This window comes from Ambystoma mexicanum, chromosome 12 (assembly GCF_040938575.1).
Source record: "Ambystoma mexicanum isolate Mex_15411 chromosome 12, UKY_AmexF1_1, whole genome shotgun sequence".
Taxonomy (NCBI): Eukaryota; Metazoa; Chordata; class Amphibia; order Caudata; family Ambystomatidae; genus Ambystoma; species Ambystoma mexicanum.
In genome coordinates this window covers 239,981,272-240,008,736 of record NC_090936.1, presented here as the reverse complement: position 1 = coordinate 240,008,736, position 27,465 = coordinate 239,981,272, and the positions used below count along the sequence as shown (strand labels likewise).

The 27,465-nt window shown below is 42.9% G+C and overlaps 1 protein-coding gene across 4 annotated transcripts in view; it reads right to left on the bottom strand.

Annotated features, from left to right (window-relative positions):
• The window catches only part of PTPRO (protein tyrosine phosphatase receptor type O), a 1,358,825-nt gene that overhangs the window by 37,257 nt on the left and 1,294,103 nt on the right, over positions 1-27,465 (bottom strand). For all 4 annotated transcript variants that reach the window (XM_069628367.1, XM_069628366.1, XM_069628368.1 and 1 more), the window contains one exon: positions 19,905-20,019. In XM_069628367.1, the coding sequence (XP_069484468.1) occupies positions 19,915-20,019 (105 nt within the window). In that variant the 3' untranslated portion in view covers positions 19,905-19,914. The remainder of the gene's footprint in view (positions 1-19,904; positions 20,020-27,465) is intronic.

The window sequence follows — 27,465 nt, the reverse complement described above, 5'->3', positions numbered from 1 at the left end:
CAGAAAAATACTTGAAAGCAGACAGGTGGTGTGTCTTCTATTTACCAATACAGTGCTGGTGATGAGGGGAGATTTTTAAACAATACAATTGTCATTTTAAGACAGATGTGTGCATGACATATTCAGTATGGAGAGTTGAGAGTGATTGTTTGTAGCATAGCTCGTTGGAGGTACATGAGCCAATGGGAAGAGAGACTCTCTGAACATAGTTCTCTACCGTATATAAGGTAGTGGAAATTACCACAAAATTACCACATATAGCTCTCTGTCGTAAATAAGTCAGTGAGATCGCCCATGGTGGCACACTAACACTAACACTGAAAATGTGGTATTCCTAAAATGTAGGTCTGAGGTCTCTCTAGTGATTACACGAAAAATCTAAGCAAAGATAAGGGATTCTGGACATTGGGGCCACAAATAAAACAAGGGAATTATGCTCACCAAAATACCACCAACCACGTATACCAAATATGCATGTCTAGGTGCTGAAATAATGCATGTCCACTGTATTATTGTTGCACATGGCCAAATCTGAATACAAAGAGTGATTATTGCTAAGTTACTTTTCGGCGATAATAAAATACCGTCAGGCCCCAAATCTCCACAAAATACCCTACACTGCCCAGCCATAAATGAGCTGAGAGTGAGACTTATGACTGAGGTGACCATAGAATACGGCCGTAGATCAGTGGATGAATGGTGGAGAGTTCTTTTGGCCGGAGAGAAGGTTCTTATACGGCTGGTACTGGTTAGACTTCTTATCACGATCTTTAAGAGGATTGCAGCTACAAACACACATTCATTCGATCTATTTGACTGAAACTTAGTTGCTGATGGATGACATATTGGACTCTTTTCGTCTTCTTTTATGTTTTCCTTTTCTATTTTAAAATGCTCTTAACTGGAGGTAATTGAATGGCTGAATGGCTAAAGGTTGTCTATTATGTGTAACCATGTAAACCAAAATGAAAACACAATCACAGGCATTTATGTTTAATATTCAACCCACATGATACTGCTGCCCTGATTTCTCTTAAGCACTTGCTCTATTTGGCCGCCAATACAAGCCAGGGCACAGGGCGGTACAGAAGGCCTTTTAACACAAAAACCGATGGACGGATAGTCTGAAGCGAGACCTGCATAGTTGCTCAATGCGACACTGATGAGATGCCTCCTTTGCCTTCCACAGATCTTCGTGCTCTGTAGGTCTGGAGCGCAGCTCTTACAAAAGAAAATAATCTCGCACACAATTATGTTCCAGGAAGGTTGGAAGGATGACTCAGCACTGCAAGGTTTCAAACGTGCAACCTGCACATTAAATACAGATTTGGAAACATGTTTTCAACCCCATCAGTATATTCTTTTTCTTTTATTTCCTGTACTAACTGATTCCAGAGCGGTCTAATGCACTCACCACTGAGCTAGACATTTCCCCCCCGGATGTTTTGCCAGTTAATGACTTTTGCACTTAAAACAAATATTATATTTTTCCTTTGTAAACATTCATAGCCTGAAACATATATACATTGTTTGTGATCAAGCAGATTTCTGTAAAAAAAGAAAAAATAACACAGAAGATAGAAAAGCAGGCCTGGCCAACCCCACACCTGAATTCTATACTAACTTGTAGAGCTGCATGGAGACATCCCGATTAACTGAATCACTTCAGTTGCTGCATTTGCAAGATCACCATAGTAACCAGACAGCAAACCCTTCACAAGAGCAGACAGCTCTGACAGCACACACAGACAGCACACACATTCCCTGTTCCTAGGAACTTCATCTCATTCATGGAGCACTAAAGTGATTATAAAACCAGCTCCCTCGTGTTACCGACTCCGACCTGAAACCAACTGTAGAGGAATACAGGTACAGCAAACGTGTGTGGGTGGGACAGATGCAACATTTCCAGTAAACCATTAAGTCTGCCAGCTAGAAAGGTTTGAGAGTTTGTCTGTTCCGGGTATGCTTGCAATCAACACTACAGACCCTCCAAGGTCTGGGAGCAGCTTCATTGCTCACCTTTGATAAACAAGAAACGTAGGATAGGAACGGATATATATTCTTTGAGAAATTCTAAATTACTGGTATGCCCAGCAATGCCGGTCTCTCAGTAGGAAAGTGATCTATACGAATCTCAAGAAAACAGGTGAGCCCAGCAGTGCCTGTTTTTGAGTGAAAAAGGGATTTACAAGATCTATTTGTAGTACAGGAGAACCTGTTTGTCCAGCAGTACTTGTTTCAAAGTAACTATTGCAACATAAACCTACCGAGAGTAGCACTGAAATGCAATTGGGGGGTGGGTGGTTAGAGGCGCAGAGGGAATTCTCTACTTACAGCAATTGGATACCCTTGAATACACCCGATGGATAAAAGACCCAACACATAGGGATGGTCACACGATTGACTGGGTTCTTAGGCATCGGCTCAAGGTCTTAAATCCAGTATACTTGCTCTGTCCATGGTCAGATCACCTTATGGTTAACTTCACAGTATGCCTTCCTGATGCACCCGCTTAGACAAACTGCCTAGAATTCTTAAAAAATGCTGTAACCCTAGGAATGTCTCCTAATACATCTATTTCACTCCTTAAATCTAAATTGCTGCCTCCTGACTCATTTGAACATGTTACACCAATAGTCACTCATTTAACATCTGCTATTTCCTCTGTAATCGAGGTGCTAACCCCAGAAAAAAACAATCATCAAACACGATACTCTAAAAAACACCTGGTTTAATGACAACGTTCTTGAATCCAGATTGTTAAGGAGGACACTCGAGAGAAATCCATCACCCAAAGCTCTCTCTAATTATAAAACTGCTGTGAAGAACTTCAAGAATGTTATTATTGAGGAAATATTGAAACACTATACCACACGAATACGAGCGCCAAATCAAGATCTGGTGAACTGTTTAAAGTTCTAAAGGAAATGGAGGGCAAAAGCACTGACACTCATAACATCAAGCGAGACTCTGCCTGGTGTCAAATGATTCAAGAGGATTCTCTAATAGAATTCTTGCCCATCAAAAAGCCATCTGGATAAAACAACTATGTTCTAACATCTCGTTGCAAGATGGATCGGTATTAGATGTTCCCACAACCGGTTCATTAACATCTGAGTTGACGTGCAAACAAGGCTCTGAGGCAGAGATTCTTAAGATAGTTAACTATTTAATACCTACATTCTGCAGGGGTGACATATCCCCTGCAAGTATTATCAAGGGATCTCTTGCATTGCTGATTCCATGAATTGCTAGGATGGTTAATCTATCTTTCAATGAGGATGTGGTTCCATCTTCTCTCAAGGAATTATGGATAACCCCTCTTCTGAAAAAGAGTTATATCGATCCTTCCTTAGCCAAGAATTACCATCCAATAACCAATGTCACATTCCTGCTTCAGTTCCTGGACACAGTGGCCTATCTTCAATTCCAGAAAATTTCTTGGAAAAACCAACATCTTGGGCATCTATCAGTCCAGATTTAGAGCATGCACAGGACAGAAAGAGGCTTCTTGGACCTTAAAACCAACTTACATAGTATTGTAGAAAAAGGGCAACCAGCATTGCTTATGCTCTTGGATCTGTCTGTGGCCTTCGAACTGGATGACCATTCCATTCTTGTTGACAGGTTGAAGGGCTTGGTGGGTTGCTCCAATAAGGCATTGTATTCGATAGCATCCTTTCTTGGCCCTCGGGTGTCAAGAGTAGCAGTGGAAGATGCTCAATATTCCCCTGACTATATCAACGCTGGAGTCCCACAGGGATCTTGTATTTCACCCCCACTTTTCAACATCTACATATGACCATTGTGTGACTTTATTGGACCATCTGGACACCTGACATACAAACAATGTGGACAACACCCAAGTGGTCTTTGAGCTGTCTGGCAACTATGTACTAGATTCTGAAGCCCTTAATAGTGTGTACACAGCAATATAGTCATGGTTGATTTCTAATTAATTGGCTCTAAATGATAACAAGACAGTTGCTACTGCTCATCGACTTAATACACTTGATGCTTCTTACAAGAGCTTCAACATTGCAAATAGCCAGATTCTGGTCTCAGACTGCATCAAAACGCTGGGCGTTCACCTTGACGCGGAACTGAGTATTAAGGCCCATGTATCTGACACCTGGTCACCCTGTGGTTATGTGGTTAGGCTCCTGAGCCAAATCAGGCCTTATATTTCGCTTGAGAATAGATCCATTCTTGCCTCGGCTCTGGTGAACTCAAGGCTTTACCATTTTAATAGCCTCCTGTCAGGGAGGACACAACCCAATCTTCAGTCCCTGCAGACAGCCCAGAATAGTGCAGTACATGCAGTTTTTTGACTATGTAGACCGGATCATATTACTGATTCTAGAAAGCCATTGCATTGGTTACCTGCCAAACACAGGATCTCCTACAAGATCCTAGCACTGCCCTACAAGTGCTGGACATCCACTGTCCCTCTGCATCTGGTGAATCAACTGATTGTCGACCTTCCATCTCGATTTCTTCGTTCCAGCGATAACCATACATTTGAACAGTCTCGTTTTAAACTGGCTAAGTTTGGTGTAAGCAGCTTCTCAGTTCAGGCCCCCAGAGAATGGATGGCTCTCTCTGTCAGCTTTTAAGGGGGCAGTAAAACATATTTGTTTAACCAGAAAATTGGTTAGTGTATCAGGACTCTTCTCGGCTCCCCTGTTTTTTTGATTCTGACTTTATCTGTCTGTCTTGCCCTTGTTGTTTGTGTGCCCTGAAGCCTTCGGACATGACGTGTGCAGTAAATAAATAAATAAATAAATAAATAAATAAATAAATAAATAAATAAATAAATAAAGAGTTCTCCAGCAAACCCATTTTTCCAGAAAGTTCACAGAAAGCAGTGGTGGCTGTACCACACTTCTCACACACAGATCCTGCTTAGCAAAAATATACAGGATATTTATTCGAAAGAGCAATATCTGACAAGCACAGAGGAGCCCTCAATACTCCTAAGAGCCAACCATACCCAAGTGCATATTGCAACTACTGCGCTGACCCAGAAGGCCAGGGACTATCGGGGAGAAGACATCATTGCAATAGAAAACTATGCACAGGCATTTTCAGAAAGCATAATACTACTTACCAATGGCATGCTGGAGATGGGCCTCATGTGACCCTGCCTCTAACAGAGAAAGACAAAACGGGAAGTCTTGGGGAGTCAGAGGTTCTTATATATCTAGGTTAAGGGAGCAGTTAAAAAGGGGAAAAATAAAATATTATTTTAAAAGGCTTGTGAAGCCCCTGTATTTTGAGTTAGGACTCTGCAGTATTCTGCTCTGCAGATGGGTAGTTATCTGTATCTCAGAATGTTGATGTGTGCTTCTGGAATGTGGAGTGTTGGCCTTTGGGGTGTTCCAGAAAGTGGCAGTTAGTCTTGAGCTAGCTTGCTGCTGGAGGCCAGTGGTTTCACAAATAGGTGTTTAGTTACCTGTACTTGGCACAATAAAGGCACTTACTATACGTCTGAGCTGGGAAGGACCCTACATCAGACTCCCCTCAGAATAAAGACTGCGACGAGGAAGACGAACGAGGAGCTCATGTTGGTTTTCCCCATAACAGACTATGGCATAGTACTACAAGAAGACATGGTCATGCGGACTGCCAGGTTTCACTGATGTTGTTGCGTTTTCCCCTCCCTCTGCTCCGCACTCAATCCCCCCCAGACGCGAATACACACTTCAGTCACAGATGCAGACTCCTAGTAGTCATTCAGACACATCCACCTCTGCACAGATGTACACCGACGGACGAAGCCTTGCATGCACACATACATACACACAAGGGAATTCTACACGCACCTGCTTGCGCCAACACAGGTCTTGCCACACACGTTGTTGACCTGGAAGGCTGGCCCCACGCCTCTATCGTCCACGTGTCGGCATCACCCACGCACATATGAGGCCGTGGGTCGGATTTCCTAAACCCTGCTAGCTTCCTGCTGTATTGTTACATACACAATGGCTTCTACGTGGAGCCGTTCAGGCTGTGCTGTCAGAATTAGGTCATTTGTGGAGCGAGGCATGTGCCGCTGCCGGGAGGCAGCCAAGTCTCCCCTCGGCAGCTCGAGGTCCCACCCTGACTGCCTATGCACTGCCTATGCACTAGGGGAACGATGGAAGCTTAGAAGCTGAATCTAAATGTACCCCTCTTCACCTAATACGGAGGGCTAGGGGGAGGGCAGCTCCAGTCCACCCCAATACACAAGCCACCACTGTCAAGTGGTCCTATGCTATGATTGACAGCCGGTGCCAGTACCGAATTTCATCTTGTCAGCTGGAACTGAAATGCCTTTTTTATTTTATTGATTATTTATATTGTAAAAAGGCAACCAAAGTGCAAAGCTGAGAACTAATACCAAATGTACATATATATTTCTAGTGAATTAGATTTCCGGAGCGAGATTCAACATCTGTCTTGAAAATTAAAAAAAATATATATTTTTCCAGCAACGCCATGCTTTGTGCCAAGAATCTCTTTTCTTCTCAAGCAAGGTGGGCAGCTCCTCTGCTCCCCAATTCACAATCTGCCACTATCAATAGGCCCTATGCTATGCCCGACAGCCTGTGCCAGTCCCGAATTCCACTTTAATCTGCTGGACAATGTATGCCTTTTATACATTGTAAAAAAGCAATAGAAGTGCAAAGCTGAAAACGTATTAAAAAATACTTATGTATTGCTAGTGGAGACATCTGGAACAAGCATCGAGGCCAGGTGTTAGGCTAGGAATCCCCCACTCTAGAAATGTATTTATATTATTTGACATTTTCAACGCTGGCACTCACTCACACTCGAACATTTAAAATAAAAAATATGTTTCTAGAGAAGCACCGTTTTTATGTGACTCTTGCCTGTGTGCAAATGTGTTTCTTTCATTTCCAGCAAGGAATGATTTGTATCCCAATCCTCGCCCATGGTTCAAGTATTTGTTTCTCTCTTTCTAGTGCAGCCTGCCCATTATAAAATGTGTGGTGCTGGGCCCTAGTATTAGAGAGTATTTTTACTATTTCTATTATATGGTTCTTGAGGAATTTCGGATCCCAACGTAAGTTTGTAGTGGAGTTTGGGATTTCGGAGTGGCCCACAAATATTAACAGTTCACCCGAATTTTGCATGTGGTAATATTCTGGGTAATGTTCTTAAATGTTTACACAGAACCGGTAATGAGTACAAACAAAAAAGAACCGAGAAACCAATCTGCGTTCCGTATGCCAATAGGGGCTAAATGTCTCTGCCCATACAAATAAGGGCTAACAATGTAATGGAGCAGTTCATGGATGTATACATTTGGACTATAAAGGCAGCCAGACAGCGGCAAGTGGGTGCTCATGTACAGGGTGGGAGCTGAGCTTTGGGTTGGGGTGGCTGGGGGAGATGTTGAGAGTCTTTTCCCCCATGGAGGATCCTCATGCATCAGTGCCGACAATTCCTCACTGCTTTTTGGTTCAAGAGGACCGTGAAAAATGTACTTTTGCCTTGCATAAGTACAAGGACGAATAGAGCATAAGGCACCTACTCGGCCCTCACAGTTCTACAAAGCAAGAGGAAACCGAATCATAAAGGTAAAACAGGCAGAGTTAAGAGGTATACCGCCTTTGCCTTTTTCGGTAAGATTGGCCGAGGGAAGGCCAAGAGGGGTGTGAATGTGAAACAGTAGCTTTTCAAACAGCCCAAAAACAGGGATGCCCAAGCCAGGTTCTATACAAATATATTTACTTTATGTAAACACACCAAATGCAAGAGTAACTAAAAAGAAAACTTTGGGAAGTTAAAGCCTTACAAATTCCGGGCAATAGAATGTTAGTGATGATTGCGTCTATGGGCATCTTGCAACCCTACCTTATTTGTAGAGGGGCAGGTGGCCGCATTTTCCCTAACTCCTGCCCCTTCACCACCGTCATATTGGAACAGTAGGAGAAGAGCCCTATATGGGACTCCATGAGTTGTCCAGATACCGCATTGAATATACGCAAGGCAATATGCACTCCGACAACCGTATTAAATGTATCCTTGCAGCGAAAGAGTGGATGGATATTGTGTGGAAGGATTTTAGTATGCACCACTGGACTTCATGGCACTGAGTGAAATCTGATGAGGACAGAGTGATGTCATGAAGGAGATGTGTGAAGACTTACTGAAACAATATGAAAATACTTAAGTGTGACGATGTAACTGAAGCAACAACTTAAACATGTATGAAATAAAAAAGTAATCATGTATACAAAAGAAGATGAAGTAACCTGCTGACAAATAATTGTAAATACGCAGTAAACCACGGTAGAGAAGACATATAGAAGCTTGCTATAGAGGAATATATAACGTGGCTAGGGCAACCATAAATGGAAAATGGATGCTGGCTCGTGCTAAGACTCAATCCAGCTACCTCAGAGACACCAGGGTTGCAGAGTCAGGAGATGCTGCAAAAGAGCTTTGTGTGGAAAATGAAGAGGAGCCTATGTTGGCCTGGGATCAAGGATGCTATTTTTAAGGAATAAATAGCTGCAAGGCTCAAAGGGAGGCAGGTGGATAAGCCATGGGAATGAAACATATTTCTCTTAGATTATGGAAGAAGAAAACATTTGCAAGATGCAAATACTGGTCAATTAAGTCTATACGAGATAGATTGAGCAAGTCTCTAGAGGCCAAGAGGAGCAATGACACCCAGTATAATTGAATCAATTAGCAGTAAATACGAGGTTGAAATTGACACATTGTGATCTCTTGACACATGATTCAGAAGTAAAAAACAAGGGCTATTCATTAAGTTGTGGATGAAGATAGTGATGTGATTACACTCCCTTGGATGTCCCCGAACAGAGAACAGAGAGCTAGTAGCTACAATGTCATCTACAAACGGGAAACTTTGGCTCATGGTCAGACTGATTAAAGATGATGGACTAATTGGGAAAGAGGGGAGTAATCTGTCGCGACTCAAGAACCCAGGTTTCGTTTTGCTTACGTGCTGCTAGCCGAGCCGAAAGACCAAGGTTGTGTGGGAATGTAAATCAATCAGTGGGTTTATGGGGCAACCTGATGCACAATGTTATAGTTTGAGACGTGCCTTTCAGATAAGAGGTAGCCAATGGCGTGCTAACCCCTATGTATTCGATAAGTAGATATGGTGCCCTAACCAATCCCTCCCGTCAATAGGCTTAGCAGTTTTCCACATAGGATACTGTCATAGATGAAGCATTTTGGGGTGCAAAACATCTGTGTAATCAAGTTTGTGTGTGAGTGTGCAAGCATCAGTCCAATGTCTGCAAGTTTGCCCTGCTTTATTAAATTGAGATTAAAGTAGTACTTTGTCATATTCTTTTCCTCTGTCCAGTTATTTGGTTTGAGATCTTTATTAGTAATCCCATATTGCACAAGAGACGCTTCCAGGTGCTAGAGCACATACTTATGGTGACCAACTAGCAGACCGATGGGAAATCAATAGGGTGTGTTTCAATTTATTGAATTTAAGTGCAGATAGTAGGGGCTTTTCTAATTCATCTGGTTGCTCCGTTTGTAAATTCCAACTAGAAGCCACTTTTACATGTTGTGGTGTGCGGCCCACTGTACTTGTCTATCCGCCAGTGCATAATTCTGCTCATCCTTTGACAGCTAAATAATACCCAGTGTGTTTCCTGCTCTTTTTGATTTATTACAGGTAGATTCATCATATGTGGCATGGGCAAAGCTCTCTTATTTGGAGGGAGCATGCGACTGAGAAAAATATATATGGCCCAGACTGCTGCACTTAATGAGCCAGGCCCCCTCTCAATTTAGATATGGAGTGGTGTTTGGATGTATTATTGGTTGCCAGTCAATTCGTCGAAAAAAATTGGTCGACCAGACAAATGGTCGAATCAAATTGGTCGAAAACCATTTCGTCGAAATTTTTTTTTTTCTATTTTAACCCTTTTTTTTTTTTTTTGTTTGGGGGGGTCCCCCCCCAACCCCCTTTTTTTCTCTAAAAACCCATTTTTTAACAAAACGAAAACCCAAAAAATAAATATATAAATAAAAAAATGTTTTCGACGAAATGGTTTTCGACCAAATTGCGTCGACCAAATTGCAGTCGACCAGTTTTTTTTCGACGAGTTGACTGGACACCGTATTATTGTTACACATGAAGGCTGATTTCATTTGATACTGTTGGATTTTATTGTTTGAAGATCAATCAAGGGCTTTATTTTATGTTTATTGATGTTTTTTAATAGCTCTCTGTATTTTAAACAATGGATTGCTGGTTTTGTAATTCCAAGTATTGTAATGTCTGTATATCTTTTTAAAATTGTACCCATCTTGTTCATACTCATTTTATGATTAATGTATTTGTACTGTCTTACTTTTATGGCATAAATATGCCAAAATAAAGTATGAATTGAATTAAATAGAAAACACTACAAAAACCCACTACTGTGGTAATAACACAGAATGTAGTGACACTGGGAGAAAGGCAATAATAACCACAATGTTTGTAATAAGGATATGTACTGATGTAAAAATGGATTTAAGTGGCTTAAACAGTCTCTAGGGCCAAAAACTGGACCAAGGGTGCAGTTAATCGTCAATAATACGGCTTGGTGATATCGACCGCATTCGCCCAGGCTTCAGGTGATGTGAGAGCCAAGTTCGGGTGTGGCAGTTTGTGCAATCCCAAGCAGGGTACGGGCATTGAGTTGGTTCAAAACAGTAGCTCAGACTGGTTCAAGAGAAGAGATTGAGCTAGGCCATTTTAATTTCTTATCAGGGTTGTTTCAAAGATCGGGTCTGGTTCGAAACATGAAAACTGCTGGTTAGGGCCGGAGTGCGACACTCCAGCAGTTTGAGTTTTTTTATTTTATTGGATATTTTATGGTGCCTATACACAAGTGTTTCCATGCGCCACGAAACAGTGATCCTGATAAATCGATGTGTAGTTCGACAAAGCCACAACTCGATGTTTGAGTAGCTCAGTAACCACTGAGTCGGGTCCATACATGACAATGCTTCGAGCTGTTCTAAGCAATGTCCAGAAAAGAGTGGTTGGTTTATGCCAAGCAGGTGATGAGATCGACTAGGGATGCAACATGTCGAGCTGAGGTTTGCTGCAGTTTGAAGAAGTGCTCAACGAAGTGAGGTTTGACAGTCAGTTCAAGGATGAAAAAGCTGCACGGTTTGGGTCTTGCAGTTTGGTACAGTGTTTAAAGTCACAGTTCAATGATTCCTCCAGGGTCTGGTTGACTGTCGAAAATAGGCAACAAAGATGCTGGCAGTTCGAAAAGCAGTTTGAACAGTGCAGGTGGAGTGATGGCCTTTTGTTCAAGCTGAGGGAATGACACACTCAACTAGAGCCGTGCAGCAGCAAACTGGTTTAAAAGATGCAACAGCAGATTGTAGATTAGGCGACCGCCAAAGGCAACACCAGAGAGTCCTGTTGCTCCAACTCTGTGGAACAAAAACTTTAATCACAGTTCAAAGCAGTTCAACTGAGAAGACACAGGGATCCTGGTTGTCTTGACTTTCAGGGTGCTTTGATTCCAAACCCACGGATTCAATGATGAGATTAGTGCTTGTTCTCAGGCTCCCAAACAGGGGGCTGGGTAGGTGGATCTGGTACATAACTGCAGGGGCCCTTCAACACAGTGAAGTCCTGGATACAGCTATGGCTGGAAGAGAGGCCGGTCTTGCTCCAGCACTGGGGAGGTTTATGGGGCAGAGATGGCCTATGCTTGGACACTCAGTCATCACATCTGGTGGAGGGCTTAAGAAAGGACTGCTTTCCCAACATATTTAATATTAATTCTTAATTAGGTATTTGTTCTTAAGTTAATTCAAGATGGGAGAGGAGACCCTTTCTTTTAAAGGCAAAAGTTACAGGCGATTAAATAAAGGTAAAACTGCGTGAGGGGTTCAGACTCTGTTCTGAGGACAAGTAGACTTTGCCTTCTGACATCATACCCAAAGTGCTTTGTGCTTAAGGAAGTGGATAGGAAGGAAGGATGGAGACAGAGAGAAACAAGATGGCAAAATCTTCCTCCGGCAGGTCTGAGTTCCCCTGTCTGCACCAACCCCTCCCCTTCCCTTGTGATCAGCATAAAAGGCCTTTTTGGTGTGCAACATCCTTGTGTGAGGCTAGTCACTTTGTGAAGGGTGTGCCCTTTGATTCCTTTTCCTGGGACAACTTTCTGTGGAGTGTTTCTCTCACTGCAGAGGGTGTTATCTTTCTTCATAGGGAATCAAAGAGAGGCAACCTCCAGGGCTACTGTTTGCTTGGAGCACAAGAGACAGCATGGCTGGGTGGGGGGAATACACATAACCCTGCCACATTACTGGGGTCAGATATGTGATATATAATTGATGTAGCTTAGAACATTATGCAAGATGATAGCCATCATACCAGATAAGGTGTATACGAACAGTTTAACGTGCCACCCTCGTAGCATTCTCATAGTAATGTGTTTGAAACAGAGGTGCATGTCCTAAATGCAGCCTCTGAGATGTGGATACTTGGCTGTCTCTGTAGGGATGAGATGCAGATTACCCTTTCTGAGATGGAAGTACCCACATCCTTTCATTAATTTAATAAAAATCAAAGAAGCCAGGGCTTCTGCAGCTTTGCCAGATGGCAATTCCTCACCGGGACACTGCCGGAGCCAAGGGTTTTTACAACTGATACTGCCATTGGTGTCCATTTCCAGACTGCACTTGTACAGACAGGGTCCCAGGCTGTCAATACTCCCACACTGATGCATGTGTACTTTGAAAGGGGTGGCATCTCATCCCATTCGACAATAGAAGGGCTGTCCTTTTTTAAAGAGATATCAATGGTCGCCATTGGAACAGTTATTACCTCATAGGAGAGTGTGGGGGCCGGGGGTCCTAATTTTTATTTTTAAACAATGTACATATAGCTGGGGCTACAGCATGCATCTCTGCTTTACTGGCTTATACTTCACCGTCAGCCTCAATCCTTTCTTCAAACCTGTTCACCGGCACTTCATCTACTTTCGTCAGTGATCGAAGTGTACTAAAAAAGTAGTGGAACGGTGACTCTACCGGGGGACAGAGTAGGAAGGAAAGGAGCAACATGCCACACAGTGTACAAGGGTTTCAGTTTGCTGGTGGACAGCCGACTGAGTTGAAATAGGTTTCAGTTCAGCTGTAACTGACATCCGGTGGTAAAGTGGAGAGGTCTGCTTTACCTTCATAAAGAACAGTTGCAGAATGGTGAAAATGGGTGCAAAAAGTAGTGGAGCTGTTAACAGTAAAAAAAACAAAAGTCATGGAACTCGGCTCCCGACCGTTCCCGCTCATTTCGGCCACTGACTTTGGTGCTGCATGGGCCAATGGCTAGGTTCGTACAGTAACTCCAGACTCCGAGCAGCGGGTAGCATTGCCATTCACAATAGCAACCGGTTTTGTCTCTGAAAGGACACCTCACGGTTATGTCTTTTTGTTTTCATTCCTTGTATCTGACCTCCACAAGCTCAGCGAGTCATGTTATAAGAGCGCATTCACCAGTAGGTGGGAAGTTGGGAGCGAGGCAGAGGTTGAGAAGAGATTAAAAACATGCTTATTGACTTGCCATGATAGCTAGGGTTTTCACACGGACATTGTTTGCTCTTATGTTTTGGGTGTAAACTATAATTTGTATCATTCTGCTTTTAAACACTCTATTTATCATTATGAGTCAGGTGGTAGTGGTAAATGCTGCCTCTTTTACTGCTCCACCTAATTGTGTTTTTTGGAACCTCAGCCTCCTATGATATATATACTTATAGCCTACAACAGGTCAAGCCTGCATTCATTGTTTCTGCCATGCACACATCACAGCAGTTACTGGCATGCCACTTGGCAACCACCCTCCTTACTACCCGTACACAATGCTCTCAACCCACCCCAGTCTTCCACAGCAGATAATACTCATTGCCAAGAGGCCATACTGAGGGCCAGCAATAAATGTAACTAACGGTTATACTATTAACCTGTCTGCAGCCTTTGACTTGGTAGACCACTCCATCCTCTGCCATCATTTAACTGCCTCCTTCTCTGCAAACGCTGCCAAATGGGTTGCATCCTTCTTAACCAACAACACGTCACAGGTTTTTGCTGGCAACCACTCATCCACCACAACAGCTATCACATGTTGAGTGCCCCAAGGTTCCTGCATCTCCCCCACTCTACCACACAAAGGGAGTCCCCTAAATGAACCACTTCAAAAGCAGATTCTGTAAAGCCACACCCTCGCTTGGGCACGAGGCTATCATTTATTATATTTGAATACATCTATTAATTGGCACACGATTGAATATAAAAAGATATATTATTTATTAAGTAGGCCCATTGATCCTACAAACATACACATAATGAATATTAACTGTTTTGTTTTATACAGATAAAGCAAACGAACGATAAATCAATAAAGCCCCACCTAAAGTCTGTTGTACAGCCCAAACATTACATGCTAGTAGACCTATGATACAGTCAATAACACCTATGCAGGATTGTTTCCAAATATAAAAAACAAAGGAAACAAGTCTTCTTTGTTTTACAACAGGTAAGGGTGAGACAGACTATTCAAACAAATAATTGGCTACAGATGTGAGTCAATCCAATTGTCACTACTAAACAGATCCAGTTATGTACTACTGACCCTATCTAACTATTCTCCCCCACTCTACACAGCATCTATACGAAAGCACTCTTCGACCTCCGGGACTGACTCAAAATCAAATATAGGAACTACACCGACGACAAGTAGATCCTCACCCCCCTCATGGGAAACCACGACCTGGACTCCCAAAACATCAATGCCATCTATGAAACTACCCAAGGCAGGATGGCCTATCACCGGTTGTGTCTTTATGATGAGAAGAGTGAATTTATTCTTGTCGGCAACCCCTCCGACCTCGCCGAGCTCAGCCCAAACTACCAGTTGTTCACTATGGAAAGTCACCCTATCCACGTCACACCTGTCAAGACGCTTAGTTTCCACCTCAATGCCACGCTATCACTATCCCTGCACATCAATGCCACAGCCTCCTCGGCTGCCTATGTAACTAAATGTATTGATAAAAAACTGGACTATGGTAACGCTCTCTTGGGGAAACTTGAACAAATTACAAACAATCCAGAACAATGCCCTCAAAGCCGCACTAGGGCTCAACAAACGTGATCACATCACCTCAGCCAGGAGTGCAGCACTCTCCTCAGTCAGAAGAGCAGCACATTGGCTCCCAGTCAGAGAACAAATCAAATTTAAGATCCTCACCATCGCCTACTGCTGCCTTGACAACACCGCCTCAGAATACCTGTCCAAAAGACTGTCCAAACCAGCCACGACCAGACCAACTCGGTCAGCCTATGCTACCCGTTTTTGTATTCTGAGATTTAAGCGGACCAATGCTGGAGGTTCCAGCTTCCCCGCATCTGTTGCCACTCTGTGGAACGCCCTTCCACCCGCCTTGAGATCAAAGCCCTCCTACACTGTGTTCCACAAGAAGCTGAAAACCCCCCTGTTCAAATAGAACCCCCCTGATATCCCACTTACATTTTCAGCTGTCCACATTAGGAACACTTTTCCTGCTGTCTGTAACTTTCTAAGATGCTACAAGCACCTAGGGTGAAGTACGCTATACAAATGTTAAAACAAATAAATAAATTAAATACATAAATGGTGACAAAAATACCTTTAGCCATAGTGTGCCTAAATTAAAAAAATTGTACCACATGAAATCAGCCTTGAATGCACTCAATCACCTGCCAAGAGAGTGGAAGTTCACATTGAATAACCTCTATTTGATTCACAAAGCTGGCTCAAATGAGCATCTCGGCATCTACAAAAGTGGTTGCTCATTCCATGCCAGTCAAACATCTCTGACCAGCCACGTCTCATTTTCATCCATCAACACTCCTTCACATGCCCGAAGCTCAGAGGTAGATTGCTGGTGGGTAAGTCTCTATGCTCTGGGAGGATTGAAATCTAAGAAAGAGGGCAGAAAGAGACTATCACTGATCAAGAATTCTCCCACAAAACAAACATTTCAGACAGGCGTTCAATTTAGGAATGGCAACCTGTTGGTGGCAACCAAAGAATACCGGGTAGCGGCTCGTTCCTGGTTCCGACTCCCACTTAAAACATTTAACATTTTTGACATCTGGGCACTCTAAAAAAGCTGCAAGGCAAGTTATGCCATTCATATAAATCTCCTACATGTTTAACTAAATACTTTTATTCTTCTGACTCCTTGTACAGCGCTCTGATGCCCAACTATGCCCATTCCTCCTCACCGCTAGTACTCCTCCTTCAAGGCTGGCCTATCATCGACTTGCTGGGTGTTTGGGATAGATACAATCTCCCCTCTTACTTTCTCTGAATCCCTCTCAACCGCCCGTTGCCACCTGCCTCTAACCCCTCCTTTATTTCCTGGAGAGTTCACCCTGACTTCAAACTGGTGCTGATCTTCACCAAATCAAAGACACCATTGGACAATGCCTCCTGCTACCGCCGGCTATTCTTCTCCCCTGAAACTTTTACAGTGACTCATCTACACTACACAGCATTTTCTTGAGGCTCAACACTTACACCACACATCTTTCCGAACCGTAGATCTCCTCCTCCACTCTACATTACTACTCCTACTTTAGTCTCCCAAGACCAGATTGCTTGCATACATACCAGTCTCCTCACCTTGTGTGACCTCTCTGTAGGTTCTGGAACACTCGCAAGCCTGCATTTCCTGATCTCTAAAACTGAAGTAAAGCACTTAATTGGATTTACTCATCTCTTCACAGCTGATCTTTCACTCTTCCTTTCCTTTCAGTGAGCCTCCCTCACTGTCTCCTTCTGAGAGTGCCCAATTGCTTGATGTGTTAACCAGACATTTTTTCCCCGTGTATCCTCCCTCTGCAATAACCTCAAGGTAGATAATATGCAAGTGCACCTCTTAACGTCTGTTCTCTGCTCCTTAGTAATACAAGACTCAAAGATATCCTCTATGGAATATTCTTATTCATTAAGTGGCTTCACCTTAAATGCACATATGTTCAGAACCGATGTATTTCTGACTTTAAACCTCACAAACTTGATATCACTTTAGGTCGGCCATCACCCCTAACCTTCTCATCAAATTTGTTTTCCTATGGCTATCTTCTTCCTCTCTCGTAATAGCGACATAAAGTAGTTAAGTTCCACCACACAATAATTTTCAAAGCCTCATCAATGCCCTTGTTCTTTGTCTCGATGTCTTTCCTGGCACTGCTTAGCTAATAGCCTGACAGTCTGCCACTCCAATCTTCAGAGAACACTGCTTTCTCCTACCAACCTCTACCCAACTATACATATCCGCAAACCTCCAGTGTCGGCACCGGCTGCTTCTTCTGCTAACACATTTTCCAGTCACCTGCATTTCATCTGGTCAGCGGCTCCATTGTTGAAATCATCAATTTCTCTTTGTTTACTCGAGCCAATTCATCGCCTCAATTTTTGACGACCTTCTGTCAATTCCCTTGATACATCCCTTCTATACAGCATAACCCACTTAGTGAATCAAACGGGAGACAGAATTTCACACGCAATGTCGCCGAAATCGACTCTGCTCTTCATGCTAGTGGGCTATCCAGATGGACTGTGTTTAGAACGGTGTCTGGCAATTCTGTTATTATACCAATAACTGGCCAGATATCTCAGAGAGTAATAGTTTCTATACTCAACTCAAGTTTCCATACTGGCAGGGAAGTCTCAAGCTTTCATCCTTCTGAGAAGGAAAAATGTATTGAGTATGACTGCATTGGAAAATGTTATTGTAGCTCAACAAAATTGCAAAATCTATGGTAGAAAGTGCTGCATAATAACAGGATGCAATTATCACTATTATACAAATTATGCAGCAAAGACTTGTCTGAGAAAGGGAGTCTGATTGTGCTCTCATTCTGGGTTCAATTACTGTGCAGCCTATTTTTCTCTGCTCGGACTGCGCCTGTAAGGATGTCCATGCTTTACTCCATCATGTGATTCTCTGGGATTACATAGCAAGGGAAGGAGTAAAATGTCTCCAGGTCTTGGACTCTTGCCCCTCTACATAGTATTAAGAATGACCTCCCCGTGTTTTGCGTCGAGTCCATGTAGTGTATTTCGGACTGAACTAACGTGGTCTTGTTCCTTGATTTACAAAATGCTGGTGTTCTGGATCAGCATCCTTAGTAACCTTGCTGGCTGTTTGTGGGGTTTCATATTTATCCTCAACACCACCTAATGCAGTCAAAGACTCCACTGGTGTTTGGTATGGAGGGAGGCACAGTACCTTTAAAGCATGATACATCGAGAATGTATTTCATTGACAACGGCATTTGCTAAAGAGGAGAATAGGGCCTTGATCTACAACAGAACAACTAGTTCCAATTTGAACACCGCAGAGACAAAAGCAGCATGTTCAATTCCATATAGAATGTGTGTGGGCAACAAATATCCAGCAGTGAGATCAGTAATGCGCATCACCCCCAACGATGCACACAACCATTTTGATGCACAAGAACCTTGGATTTATTGAATGTAGAATAAGCCGTTTCAGCCAAGTCACACATGTCACACTGCTACCCAGAAGCCACCTCTGGAAGTTCACGCCCAGTCCAGAGCCACATGAGCAAACTTAGGCCTGCAAAGATAAATGTCTCTGTCTTTCAGAGCAGTGCTATTTTATACATAGCTCCTTCAACCCAAGAAAGATGGTTCTCGAGGCACAGAAAACTGCCTACCTAGGGATCCTTAGTGCAGCATAGTCTGACATCCTTGTTGTTGAAGCACTGAGGAATGTGTAGCAGACACCAGTAAAGATATGGGGCCTGATTGATGGAAGTGGTTTATAATGGCGCAATCCCATAGGAATACGTTCCATGAATCAGGCCCATGATGGGTTTTAAAAAGCTTGAAATGTGAAAGAAGAATTCGCTGCTTGAACCAACGCAAAAACACACAATAAGTGTCCAGATGAAGTGCTATGTATGAAACACATGTGGACTCCTTTTCTATAAATAACAATTGCATTGAATGATGAACTAAATTATTGGAATTATGAACCTAAATTACTGACACTTGCCAACAAACTGACATCTTTCTAAATACCCAAGAATGAATGTTGTAGTAGCAGGGTCAGCGAACATTTGCTGTTTGTAGAACCGCCTCAGAGAATCAAGGGCATACAAAGTTTCGGCAAAAGCAACGTAGGGTCTCATTATGAGTTTGGCTGTAATTTGTTGAAATTACAGCCAAACTCGTTTACTGTTACTACTACTCGTTGGATGGAATTACCGCTAAATTAGGAGTAGCAATATGGCCGTGTTAGTAACCTTTCAGGGAGTCCAAAGAATTCCTGGCAGTTTGGCCTATTTACCACGACTGGTAATTCTGCCCATAGTAATTCTGCCAGTTTTGGGGGTTAAAGAGGAGGATTTACCTCCAGTTCTCAGCCGCCTTAATTTCAATCCATCTTTGAATTCAACGGTGCTGTAAAACTGGTGATAACCTCATTTGGCCAAACATTTTGAAGTAATGGAATTAACGCAAAAATATTACTGCACCACCAAACTCGAAATAATCACATTTAAAATATTCAAATAAAATATGCATCCATGTTCCAGGAAATGAACCGCTGGTAGTGCAGCGCATAGATGTCCACTCCCCTTCCTGCACAGGTGCCACTCCCATTACCTGATCTTCCTTTACACGCATGCTCATTTGTTTTTGACTGTAGTGCTGTTTTGCATGATGAGGATTTCAGCAATAGTATTAATACATGTATGGCTTAATTGGTTCTAATGGGCAAGCTTCCTTTACTTTGGTATCCCCACATTACTCATTCTTTAAATTGCGCACGGATTTTCTGCAGATACATTCTGCGAAAAGCACCTACCATTGAAAAACTAGGATTTGTTGACGTTTTCATAGATGACATCGCTGATGCAAAACTGCTGCTTCTTCTTTTTCCACATCAGCTGCACGCACTGGTGAATAAAGACGTATTGTTCCTGGTAGAGATAGAAAGGGGGTCACGGTTAGGAACAGGGCACGCCTTTGTTAAGTCAATTGCCGAGAGCAGTCTGTGTGCCTAGCAATCAGGACATGTTATGTTTGGCTGAAACAGATGCTTCAAGACAGGAGCGCGCAGAACAGCCACACCACAATCAGCCAAGCGCAGACCACACTCGAGAGGCTTGTTATGCAAGTGGAGAGGGCTGAGTGTCTTCTCTGTTGACAGTCAAGAGGTCTGTGCAGCAGAGCAGATCAGTTTTTTTTAGAATGAAAAGCTGTACTGTGTTATGGGTTTAGCAGCCTCTTGAAATATGTGGGTTGGAACCACTGATAAAATTGACAAATTCAGCTTACATTTACAAAGGGTACTTGAAGAGAACAGGTTCCCCACAAATTGAGCTGTGCAAGACAAAATTAATTGCAATATTTATTTATTTATTTATTTCAGTTCTCGTAGGGCGCTACTTGCCCATCGGCCTCATAACACAGCACGAAAGCTAGAAAGAGAAAACAAATCCCTGGAACAACAGGGGAGTTCTATTCAGGTTGATTAAAAAGAAATGTCTTCACATGTTTCTTAAAGGTAGCTAATGAATGGAAGTTTTAAGGTTTATGGGCAAAGCATTCCATTCACGTGGAGCGTTAAATTTAAAGCTACAACCGCGGAAACTTTTCAAGCTGGATCTCGGCTGAGGAGTGGACGATTTCCTCGTTAATCTGTTGATGAGATAGTGTGCTGCCTTGCCATTTTGGCATTTATAGGTGAGGGATAGAACCTTGTGTTTAATTGTCTGCTTCACAGGGAGCCAGTGCCGTTTCCTCCTGGCTATGGTGACATGATCCCGTCTAGTCAAGCCAAAGACTGCCCCGACGGCACCATTCTGCACAATTTGTAGCTGCTTCAGATTCCCCCGTGAAGTCCCCATTAACAAGTTGTTACAATTATCCAATCGGGAATGTATCTGTGAAGAGGACAGGAGGGATCTGTTGGTCATGCTAAAATAAGGTCTAATCTGATGTAAGAGTTTAATTACATATCCGCAAGACGAGCAGATTTGAGAGACCTGATTTTTCTTCGAGAGATTAGCATCAAGCATTACTCCCAAGGTTTTCACTGATTTACTCACAGGGATGGAATTGCCCGCCACAACAAAGGATTCATACTGTTGGGCAAGGTTAATCAGTTTAGGACCGGAAGCCAGGATACGTAGCTCTGTTTTAAGGTCATTACGAGCCAGTGAGTTAGTTGCCATGCATGCATGAATTTCGGAGTAGGTGTAGTTCACAACATCTACATCCTTCTGATAGTTGCCGAAAGTTCAAAGAGCATCTGCGTGTCATCAGTGTAATTTGCAAATTGGACAGCCAGGTCCACCAGAAGATCAAGAAATGGTTGAATATAGATATTAAAAAGCAGGGGTGAAAGACAGGAACCCTGCGGGACACCACATGTATTTAATATGGGTTTGGCTTTCTCTCAACTGCCACTCTCGAGGTCCTAGCAAACAAAAAGGACACAATCCACTTTGCTGTTTTTTCAGAGCAATTAGCTATGGATTATAATCTCTTGTAAAGCAGATTATGGTCAATGATATCAAAAGCCGCTGAAAGGTCTAATAATAGTAGCAGCGCTGGATGTTTTTTCTCAATGATATCAGAAATGTTGGATTTAAGATCCAAGAGGGTGGTTTTCGGTACCATGCTGCGCCCTGAAACCAGATTGATTTGAATTGAGGATGTTGTGTTCCTCAATACATTTCTGCAGCTGTATATAGTCCACTCTATCTAAAATGTTCAATAGATAGGGGACACTGGTGATGGGTCTATAGTTTTGGGGGATGGAGGGGTCGAGAGAAGCTTTTCTCAAGAGAGGCGTGACCCAAGCCTCATTCAGTGCAGCAGGCACTGTGCCAGACTGAAAGGAGGAGTTAACCAGTTTGGTAATCCATGGTAAGAGAACATTCATGGAATTTTTTAAAATATCTCGTGGGCACGCGTCTCCAAGACAAGATGTAGATTTCATGTTGTTAATAATATCTTTGATTTCTTGTTCAGCGCAAGCATGGAATTAAAATTCGGGCATGTTAACCAAGTGAGTGTTACTTTGACTATTTGTGTTAAAACCATCCTTTTTGCCAAGGTTGGCTAGTTTGTTAGCAATGGCTGGACGATGTCCTGTTATTTTGTGTGTAAATTCGTCCTGAATTTGTTGGCACCATGCAGTCCCTGGAAATAGATGGAAAAGAGGAGGTGTGATTTTTAAAGTCTTTCAAGGCTTTCAATAGTTCTTTGGAACTGGATTTGGCATTATAGACGTTTCTTTTGGACTCACTTATGATCCTCTTGTATTTTTGAACTGATGTTTTGTATTTTTCCAGCGTAGTCACACTTGGATTCTTTCTCCATTCTCGCTCATTGGTTCTCTTGGCTTGTCTAGCAATAATCAATGGGCCATAATGAATGCAAGTATGCCGGTGTGGTGTTATTGGGACTACATGAGATGGAGAATTACCGCCTTTGCCGGCACTTGCACTATGCCAGTAATTCCGGATTTAGCAGCGGGATACCACCAGGCCCTTGATGAGGCCCAATGTATTTAAAAGCACCCCTTCTCGTCTGGATTTAATTTTTAAAGGCAGGACCCAATTTGCATCTGAAATATGCATAACCCTCTCGAAGTCTTAACGGGAACCTACCTACTCTGTGCAGAGCAAATCATTTGTGGCACAGAGCGGCACAGGCGGGCACAATGCACAGGTTATTGTATTTAAAAATGTTGTAAGCGACTTACGAAATCATACGGCTGCGCTGCTTCGATTTATCAATTATAAAAAATGTAACCTTATAGACCGAGAGAAGGGTGGTCATCGCTGGAGGAAGAACAACCGGCCATAAGTTGGGACAGGATCATTTTCCCAAGCGATAAAGACCACTCCGAAGTCTATAAGGCAATTGGCACATGGTGATAGTGGCAGTACGTGTTGTGGAATTTGTGCACTGAAATTAAAAATGGTGGTTTACGAGTTGAATAAGTGAATAGACAAATTGAGTTGGTAAATTAAATGTTGTTTTATTTCATAGTATTTAAATAACATGCTTTGTTCCTAAGTTAACCATTTAATTGCAACTTGATTAAACTGGAACGAGGCGTAAGATGAGCGGGCATTAAGTGCCACCTAAAAGTAAACGGTGTCTCTATAAGAAAGTGAAATCGCGCTCCTATGCTTTATCTTTCATGCGTTAAATAGTATGTTGCTGCAAAAAAAAGCTCCTCCCATAGAGGAATTGTCTTGATTGGCTGACAGGAGGTCAATAACTATTTCCATGTGCTAATAAGAATTGGTTAAGCCAAAAGTGCAATACATTGCTATCCACTTAGATGGTAGAAGGTGATTGCATGTATTGCCTTTCTTTGGTACAGAAATGGTTAACACTACCAGTGACACATTGAGCTGATTTGTAGAATAAACATCTATAAATGTTGTCATGTTAAACATGTATGACTCAGTGGAATTTGTCTGTAAAAGAAAAGCCAGCAAACCTGATGGCTTTGCTCCTGCCTCTTCATGTCGAGGGGCTCCTTGGGTCTATTGCTATATACCTGACAGGAATACCATATGTGGTAATTACTGTTACTACCAGAGGTATTGTGAACTGTCTATATAGACAATAACTCCACAGCCAACATGCTAAAGTCATGCCAGGCATGCAATGCTTCAGATATAACTCGTGGGATATTTCTGACATACGCTGTTTCCATTGTAAACAGGACCCTGCCTAGGGTGTGGAAATGCATATGTGACATAGGTGGTTGCTACTGCTGCTGTACCTTGGTGACACAATGCACAGAAGGGTCACTAATAGCCCTTCCGGGGGCAGATGCTCACATTCTCTACCAGTCTGCAGCTCCCTTCCATCTTTTTATCCCAAAAGTTATGGGGATCCCTTAAAGTGCGGGACACAGAATTGACTTCAGTGGCTGGCAAAAAGGAAATACGTCCATATTTTGGGTGCAAGCACATTTATAGTGAAATAACTCCATTTTGTTAAGAAGCTTTTTAACCCCTAATCATTTTGTCTTTATTTCATGAAATATTTACCAAAGATTGATTGATGTACCTCAAAACATGCCAACTTACTCATTAAAACCTCATAATATCAAATAATCAGGGAAAGATACAAGATTCTAGTTTTTTTCCAAAAAATCATTGTACAAAAAAGGGAAAAAGTTACAGCACCCCCAAACAAGTAAGATAATGCTTTAATCAACAATCGTCATGCAGTTCATCAAGCTTCAGATATGATGTTGTGTAGTTCACCAGTGTAATGCGCCAGAAATTAAATACGCAGTCCGCCCGACAGATGGATAATTCCAACGCGTACAGATGGACGTCTGATTCTATGCATATTTTAGTGATTATTTGATACTTTCAATACAAGCTGTGTAGCTGTGGCTATATTATGGCACTCAACAATGAAATGCTTAGCACATTTGATAAGATTTGGGTTGTAATACTGACGACGGTTGGAGAAAAGACTAGCGATGCACTGCACGCAGATCCATCTACATGGATGAGGCGTTATGGTCCCTCCTGTTCCAACGATACAACCGAGGTAAAGTTCCCCTTGCTGTTTATGGAACCTCAGAGGTCCTAAAGCTAAGGGAATATCTTTTATGAAGCAAATTGTTGCATCTTTTGTTCGTTTGAATGACAACTTCCTAACCTTCCATCATCCATGGTCCTGATACAGGAGAATGCGTATTTCTCTCGTAAAAGAGGATTGTTTATACACACTGTCACACATGGTAGAGAAATACTCCCACCCATAGAGACGGTTCAAGGATTTTTATTGATTTTTCAATTGACCCTATGGCTGTCCCTCTAATTTTATGAAGCCCCTCCTTCACAACCCAGGTTTTCCTGGGCCTTGGTCAATCGATAGCGATTATTGATCACTACTGTCAAATATCTGACTTTGCCTGGATGTGAGGACCTACAGGCAAGATGCCTTCTCTTATCTAATCTCCCCCTGGGACTTCCTAAGAGTATCCCTAATCCATCAAGTTGTGATGTATGTATGTGCCTAACACACACTCCACCAGACTCCCTCCTCTTTCTAGCATGCTCACATTCCCCTTTCCCAACACCTTCCTCCTCCTGTTCCACTTACTGCTACCCTCTTCCCACATTCTTGCTATCCCTGTGATGTCTCATGTTCCCTTTAGGCCTTGCCTCCACTCTTTGATGTTATTACTCCCTCCTCAAGACTACTACTTCCTGCGTCACACTATTCCCTCCTTAACACTACAACTCCCTCCACACTACTATTCCAACCTCCATACTACTACACCCTCCTCCACACTATAACAATCCCTCCTACTCAGACACCCTCCTTGCACACAGTCATAAACACTTCACATTCATTCCTTTAACTGCCTTACCTAACAACACACGTTCTTCTTTCACGCACACAGCGAGGTGAAACTTGCATTCACTAATACCTCACCTTCTCCAGACATCATCTCCACACTTCACTGCTCCTTCCTTTTTTCTGCTGGTCTCTTGCTCTGCCACCTCCTCCTCTGACCTCACCCAAACTACCAACAACATCCTGTTTCCTGCGTGTCTCTATATGCTCCCGCACTTTCATCCATTGGACTATTGGCCCTAGCCAATCTGGCGCTATCTTTCCTGCCCAGGAGGGGTTTGAATCAGAAAAGTTACCAAATAGCAGGTCAAGCCTCACCCACTTTCTCCACTCTGGTCTGCCGTGGAATTGGAACAGCCAACTGGGAAGCTGAATGTCCAAGTTCGTGTTGGGGTGCCTTGAATCCGGCTACCTTATGGTAAGTGTCTTTAGTTTGGGGGTCGCTCTTCCCCTGCTGGGTCTAGGGATTCTTTCAGTGGCTATGGGGAGTTGCCACTGCTGCTGTGGAGTGTGTGGCGGCTCACCCTGTGGCTGCACCGCTCCCCTATCCAGGGCTTTTCTCTCCATGGCATGCCAATTTATCTGACATCCTTCATCTAAGCTTTTATTTTTACACGCGGGTCTGTCTGTTTCCCTTCTTAGGTTGAGACGCGTCCTCCTTCCCCAATGGTCACATTGTGCTGGCTGGAATATACCCATCTAAGTCATGACGGTATCAGGTAATATTATCCCCATATATATGGTCGCCGTAAATAATATCGCCGGGAAAAGGTCCTGGCGATATTATATGGGTGACCATATATTTGGGGGTGTCCCCCGCATGTTCCATGCAATAATGTCGCCACAAAATACGGCCATTTTTCGGCGATATTTTTGCATGGCGAGATTTTTGTGGCAACATTATTACATGGAACTGTGGCGGGTTCTCCTTCATGTCCCGGAGCAAAGGTAACTATCATCTTTGCACGGACGGACTACTGAACATTAATCACTCATTCCGGTCGTCCTAGCTGTTCATATCGTTTTTTTTGTTCCTTCTTCGCACTGCATTTCCTTTTTAGAATAAAGAGCTCTCTTGTTTCCTGTCGGCCACAGACATAGGATTCAGTAGTCCTTGCTGTGCCAATTAAGGTATGCATAGGAAATGTACCTCACTATAGGCATCCAGTAAGATTCCCAATGTTGTTGGTGTTTGACCTCGATTCTTTACTTTACAGAACTTCCAAACATGGGTCTTCATTACCCCGCTACGCGACACAGACTTGGACGCATTTATCCCCGTCCCACCCAGACTGACAGGAGAGCCCAACCCAAGGTCAGTAAAGTTTCAGGGTGCCTCAGGCTGCTAGTTCTGAGTAGTCTTCTATTCACCTGTGTGCAAGTAGCACCTCAGTTATTCAGCCCCTTTGGTGTTCTTCTACTATGGTACCACATTTAAGGTCCAGAAGAAGATGGACCATCTCGTCTCGCCGAAACACCCAGTGAGGATAGAACCATATCCATCATTGCTTATTATAGCACCTGTCCACCATTAACAGCGAACATATAGCGAAGTCCACCGTGAATGGGTCCCTTGATGGTTTATGTGGGAACAATAGTGAATGGGCTGTTTGACCACCCCTATCTTACCAGGCCTCTACAATTCAGAGCCCCCCAGGAGTTAGTATTATCCCTCCCTGGGAAGCCAGGAACAAACGGGCTTGAACTAACTATCCAAAGTCTTAGGAGTATTTCTCCTTAGCAGTCCAGGCCACAAGGTCACCCAGATTAGACACACCTTTAGCCTTGTTCATATTGAGCCTTTGTCACCCAATATGTGTGTCACTGCTTGTGCTTTTCATGTGTTCCTATTGTGCATACACTGGGTATGCTGCTTACCACAACTAAAACAAATGTTTGTGTATTTTTTTCATATAGTCCCAATTTGCACATATGAGGTATTTTGTTCACGTGTATGTAATTTACGTCTGCATTGTATCTATGTATGTTGTTTTGACAACACATGCCATCGT